Source organism: Cariama cristata, unplaced genomic scaffold, assembly GCF_000690535.1.
Source record: "Cariama cristata isolate BGI_N322 unplaced genomic scaffold, ASM69053v1 scaffold3329, whole genome shotgun sequence".
In the NCBI taxonomy this organism is placed as follows: domain Eukaryota; kingdom Metazoa; phylum Chordata; class Aves; order Cariamiformes; family Cariamidae; genus Cariama; species Cariama cristata.
Window position 1 is genome coordinate 70264 of NW_009637246.1, and position 6460 is coordinate 76723.

The window sequence follows — 6460 nt, forward strand, 5'->3', positions numbered from 1 at the left end:
CACAGTGACATAAATCAAACAAAAGCAAGAAGACGATCAGGCCTTGATGTTATATTGTATGATATGGCTGTTCTCTTTCGTCTTTTGCCTTTATTTGTTCTCTTTTGACAGCTTGGTTTGATGGTTTAAGTCAACATTAGGCACACATACAGGCTTGTTGCCCACCATCATTGGGAATCTCTTCACCCATTCCCAGTGCTCCCTTTATGCTATCTTGTTCCTAAATAGCCAAATAACACACATGTGGAGAACAGTTTGCATTTCCCATGTGCACTGTAAGTTTTTCCAGGTGAGAAGTGCATGTGCATTCTTGACTCCTAAGGCTGATGCAGAGCAAGTGAGCATTCTTCAAAGGTGCACAGATGTGTACATCTCAGAAGCAGATGTCTGAGAGTCTTGGAAGACAGCAGAGGCAGGGGGTTGTTTCTTACAAAAGAATGAAATAGAAATGCCAAAGGACCTGAAATCGGAACAGCATCTTGGATGAAACCAACAAGTTCAGTTCAAGCTCTGATAAAATCCCAGGCAAATTTTGTGCAGCTTTAGACTACCTCACCCTAAGCCCACTCTTGACCAGTTATAAACCATGACCTTAAAAGAAAGCATCATCAAAAAACCAAAAATGTAGTAGGAGAAATGCAACCCTAGGTGGAACGAAAAACTGGTTGAGATTTAGGGGTTTGTGGCTGTTACTTTGCTTCTGTGGGTTTTATTTTTCAAAAGGGAAGGTCTCTCTGCTGCTGGTGACTCAAGTGAAGTCCCACTAAGTGACTTGTGGAGCGCACTGCCCTGAATCCTTGGACAACTTCCCTGTCAAGCCCACCTTCTCCAGCACTTCTGGGAAACTCTTTGGTATTGACATGGCTCCAGGAGTAACCAATCTTTAGAGGAAAACTGGCTCTTCCCCTCTCTCCCTATAATAAGTATATTGAAAAGGGTAGTACTTGGCTCTGATGAGTGAAAAAACATCTTTTATTTCCCAACAAAAGGTTTCTGGCTGTTCTGTAAAAGACGGGGTCTCCTGAAGCCTTTCATGACCCTTTCAAACATAGTATGATAATGGAGCGTATTCAGTCTCAAAGCTGCTTTGGCTCCCTGAGTCCAGTGGGCTAGAGTGTTTATCTCATCCATATTAGAATTAGGTAAAAATCTAAAACACAACTAAATAAATTCAGGCAAGAAGAGTGACATCCTCTCAGTGCTCTAGCTGGGCTATTTTCAATGGCCCTTGGATGATTTGGATCAATGAAGAATTTAATTCACTGCCTGAATTTTTTTCCTTTTTTTTTTTTTTTATTTGTTGCCCTTCAGGGGAATATGAGAAGACAGTCTAGCAACATAACAAAATTGTTTTAACTGGTTTATTCATTCAGATTTATACACATATGACCTGCTTCTCCTCTCACACGGGAGGAAATCAGCAGTAATTCCACTGAAGTCAGGGACACTATGCCACTTTTAAAGTGGCAATGATGAGAGGAAAATGAGATGACTAGAATCTTCATTAGTAAATAGAGCTACACCTGGATGCGTGCCCACTGTAGGAGAACACGGATGTGAAAGAACAATCACCAGAACATAGCGGTCATAATGTGATTGTTCACTGACTCCACTTCGGATGACACAGCTACAATGCTGTTGTCCTCACAGTTGTCAAAATGATTCTTGTCCAGTGAGCAGATGAGAAGGCCCCCCTCAATCAAGGTGCAGGCCATATATCATAGGCTTTTAGTGCGTTAACAGTCCTGAGTCTGAGAGATTCATGGTGATCAAAACTCTCCTAACACAACGCTGCAAAAAATTGTGGCTCTACAGAAGAGAACACCTTTTGGCAAAAAAGTTTACAACAATCAAATCTCATTGGTAGGTAGAAATCTGGACTTGGGCTATAATACTATGTTCCTGTTGCTAATGGTTTGTTTCACTTTCCTTTTGCTCCAGAGGACAATGAGAACTCAAAGTCAGATGAGAAAGGAAACCAGTCAGAAAACAGTGAAGACCCTGAATCTGACAGGAAAAAGTCAGGAAATCAGTCGGATAACGAAATGAACTGTAATGATGATGGGAACAGCTCCAGCAACCAGGACAGCAGGGACAGTGATGACAGCTTTGAAAACTCTGATTTCGAGAATCAAAAGGCCCCTGAGGACAGTTTTGGCACTCTTGGCTCTATGCAGATCAAGGTGGAGCGCTATGTTGAGAGTGAGTCAGACTTGCGGTTGCAGAACTGTGAATCACTGACCTCGGACAGTGCCAAGGACTCAGACAGTGCAGGGGAAATAAATGCTCAGTCTTCCAGCAAACATCAAAAGAGGAAGAAGAGGAGAAAAAAGCAAAAGGGAGGCAGCATGACCCGGAGAAGGCTGTCAAGCACCTCAAGTCCAAATGGGCTTGACTCAGCTTTGGTGGACCAGCCCCAGCTGCTCTCGTCACCAAACAGTGCCTCAGTGCTCAAAATTAAAACAGAAATCTCAGAACCTATCAATTTTGATAATGATAGCAGTATTTGGAATTACCCACCCAACAGGGAAATCTCAAGGAATGAATCACCCTACAGTATGACCAAGCCCCCCAGCTCCGAGCACTTCCCTTCCCCCCAAGCCAGCAGTAGTTTACATGTCTCCATTCCAGACTCCGTTCTCACCCCACCAGGGACTGAAAATACTGCCAGCCGTAAAACTCAGTTCAGCACCTCATCCAGCTCGGCCTTGGCTCCTGTGTCCTCTGACCCTTTGTCACCCCCACTTTCAGCATCTCCACGGGACAAACATCCAGGCGGTCCCACAACTTCCAACTCTTTGTTGTACACTGGGGATCTGGAAGCCCTTCAGAGGTTACAAGCAGGCAATGTGGTGCTTCCTTTGGTTCACAGGGTAACGGGAACCCTTGCTGCGACCAGCACTGCTGCTCAGAGGGTCTACACCACTGGCACTATTCGGTATGCTCCAGCTGAAGTTACTTTAGCCATGCAGGGCAACCTCCTCCCCAACACCCATGCTGTTAACTTCGTTGATGTTAACAGCCCCAGCTTTGGGCTGGATCCTAAAACACCGATGGAAATGCTCTACCACCACGTTCACCGACTCAATATGTCGGGACCGTTTGGAAGTGCTGTGAGCGGGGCCAGTCTGACCCAAATGCCTGCAGGGAATGTGTTCACAACTGCCGAAGGACTTTTTTCCACTCTTCCATTTCCTGTGTACAGCAATGGCATTCACACTACACAGACTCTGGAACGGAAAGAGGATTGAAATATGACCACATACTGTGTTCAGTGTTATACTCTGAGGCATAGACTATGTTTTAATTTAGACCTTTAATTCTAGCACTTTGAATTTGAGCAGGTCAGCTTATTCTCTCAATATGATGGTCCCCATTTCATTCCCTTTCTCTTTAACTTGACTTATTCTTTAATGTAAAGATATTTTTTTATTTTTGCCTTCAGAGAGTCAAAGTACCAGTTGCCTGCCATTTTGTCTTCTTCTAAGATGTGTGTTTTTTCCTTTGCATCTTTATTAAGATGCCTTTAATATGTGTATGCCTCTGCCATAGAATACTCAGTGTTGTGGTAAAGAGATTTTAAAGTGACAACCATTGGTTTTACTTCAAAATGATCTTGATATGATCAAGATTAAAAGAGACAAGCATAAACAATGTGCCCTGTTTGACTAAGTCAAATGAAAAGGGGTTTTTGTTCCTAATTCCTTTAAAAATAGGGGATAGTATTTTAGAATTTTATGCAGAGTTTAATTCTCTTTTTATGGTTAAGATTTTCTTACTTGCACATAAAATAATTTGGGTTCTTAAAAAGTTAATTTCTGGCCTGTGACTAGAATGTTAAAAAGTTGGACTAAATGTTAATTACTGAAACTTTAACTTAATTTCTAAAACCATGGTGCTATCATTTATTAATCTGTAATGTCTTCATACAATATGCAGCTTGTGGGCTGGGTTTTTTGGAAAGAATGTGTTCCGTACTGGTTTATAGTTGGGTGCTGCAGTCTCCTTGGTTAGTTAAGACAAAAGCCCTCATTAACATTTGCTGCAGGACTTTAAAATTTTTTACCTCCAAACTAACAAGCATAGCCTCACATCAAATTTAAATGGGTCAGGAAGCCTTTTTCAAAAAGTGCTTAAAAACAAAAAACTCAATTTAATTGACGCGAGGAGCAGTTTCTTAGGTGCATATTGTTTTGCTTTCTTTTTTTCTCAGTGTAACTGAGGCTAATTTTACAACATCAAATAACACTTCAGAGTAAAAAAAAAAAAAAACAGAAGAACTATTTAACATGTTTTGTTTTGTTTTTTCATTTAATATTATAGAGGGAAGGTTGTAAATTTCTTTTTTTTTTTCTTTGATTTGGGTATTTTTTGTTATTTTTTCCTTATTTCTAGTGTTGAAACCAATATGTTTTAAAACTAAAGAATGGGTTAATAAGCTTGAAATAGATAACTACAACTGAAAACTGCACATTAAGTAAAAGAAAAGAAATCTCCTATTTTGTCTTTGTTGCCAGAAATCACAGTGTAGTGTCAAACACTCCAAATGACTGTCAAATATAAATTCTTCTTCCACTCCATCTTTGGCAGCTGTTTGTTAAGGCATCTAATAACAGATGTGAGAACTGTAATGTGTACAATGTGTAAGTGTCCTTGGCTGTCAGTCCCATTGCAGTTTCAATGTGTGTTACTATATGCAGTATATACTAAGCTAATGTAGTTGTTTTGTCCTTTGTCTTCTCTGTGCTTTATCTCTAGTCCGGAGTGGTGAAGTCCCATTCCTGCAGTCCTAGTGAACCAGTGATTCTTGGGGGTTAGTGGTTTTTGTGTGGTGGCCTTCCTCTGTAATGTCACCTTATGCTGCTTCCACTGTCTGTATACCTTTTAATTTCTGCTGTTGCTTTGCTGTTGTGTATTCTCAAACCTCTCTCTCCCCCTTCCTCTCTCTCCTCCCTCCACACTTTTCCCCTCGCTCTCTCTCTCGCTCTCTCGTTCTCTCTTCTTCACTCTCAGAGATAAAAGACTCTTAACTAGCTCAAGGTTAATGGAGCCATTTTACCCACAGAGGAATTCTGGGTATGACTTACTCTTCCAGTGTACCCCACAATGCACTACAGAGTAATGCTCAGATATATTAAGCAAATTGACGCCATATAGCCTCAGTTGTTAACATTCCCAGAGTCCCTTGTGCTCGAACTGTAAGCAGAGGGTGCATTTCTTTGGTTTTCTCCCAGGTAGGCTGGCGGAGTAACACGTAGAGCAATTACCGGTGACATAGGAATTGCTTTCAAAGGTCGACCAGCGTTGTTTAAAAAGGAAACTGAGCTTAGAATTGTCAAATATATTTGCTTATGTGTGCAATGCTAATATATTAACTCAGCTGTCCTTTGAATTTTTGATCGCTCACTACGTTGAGTCAATTCCTACGGTCGCTTTGAATTTGAGAAGTAGGTCCAAGCCACAGCGGAGTAATAGCAAAAAAAGGAATTGGACGCCACAAATTTAATTAATAAGCTTTTAAAGGTTCCATTGGAAGGATTTAAGTAGGTCTAAAAAAGGCAAGAAAGCTGATTGGAAAATTCAAAGTTTAATTTTGGAAGCTCTACTCTAGCTATGGAACAATCAAAGGAGTGCACCTATCAGCTACAAAGAACAGCTAGACAGCTGTTGTTGTTTTGGGTTTTTTTTATAAATGTTTCTGTGTTGTGTCAAAATGATTTCTGGTGATTTAAACTAACAGATAATCACAGCTGCTGTCTAAATCCATAGTGTTTAAAATTACAAAATGAAAAAAAAACTTCATTACCTGTGAAGACTGTGTCTGTGTTTTTAACTATTTCTTGTACAAATATATGAAATCTTTTATGAGGAGACTGGTGCCAAGTAGCTGAATAATGGGGAAAGGGATTCTGTTCGTATAAATCTTAGCAGTGTTACCAACTCTACAATATAAAAAAAATTAAAATGTTAAAAAGTGACAGCTATGGTACATTTATTTTGTGTTAAGCTAACCGAATCTAACTTCTTGAGTGCCTGGCTTATTTGAAACATTTTTTTCATTGATCATTGATAATGCTGCAAATCAGAAATGTACATACTTCATTTACAACAGGGTTCTTTTTATACTTTTGTAGATTCTCATACATGTCATACATGGTTGTCTTTATGTAACTTAATTTTTTTTCATCCCGCAGGTGCCATTTTCATAATAAACTTCTCTTGGATTTGTTACTATCTGGCATCATTTCTTTTACATATAACCATCCTGACTAATGAATGCTGGTAGTATTTGTTTGAGCAGGTATTTTTTAATTGTTTTGTTAAAAAAAAAAAAAATCAAAGAGGATAAAGCTAGATTTTATTAACGCTTGCGAAATGAAGAAAAGAAGCTGTCAACATGTAGGTTAAGAATGCTAATCCAAATACTACAACAAACTTGCCACCATCCTAAATTCTCAGC

The 6460-nt window shown here is 39.7% G+C and overlaps 1 protein-coding gene across 1 annotated transcript in view; it reads left to right on the forward strand.

Annotated features, from left to right (window-relative positions):
* The window catches only part of NPAS3 (neuronal PAS domain protein 3), a 59539-nt gene extending 53325 nt beyond the window's left edge, over positions 1-6214 (forward strand). The window contains exon 6 of the mRNA XM_009708213.1: positions 1942-6214. Coding sequence (XP_009706515.1) covers positions 1942-3251 — 1310 coding nt within the window. The 3' untranslated portion in view covers positions 3252-6214. The remainder of the gene's footprint in view (positions 1-1941) is intronic.
* Positions 6215-6460: the final 246 nt, after the last annotated feature.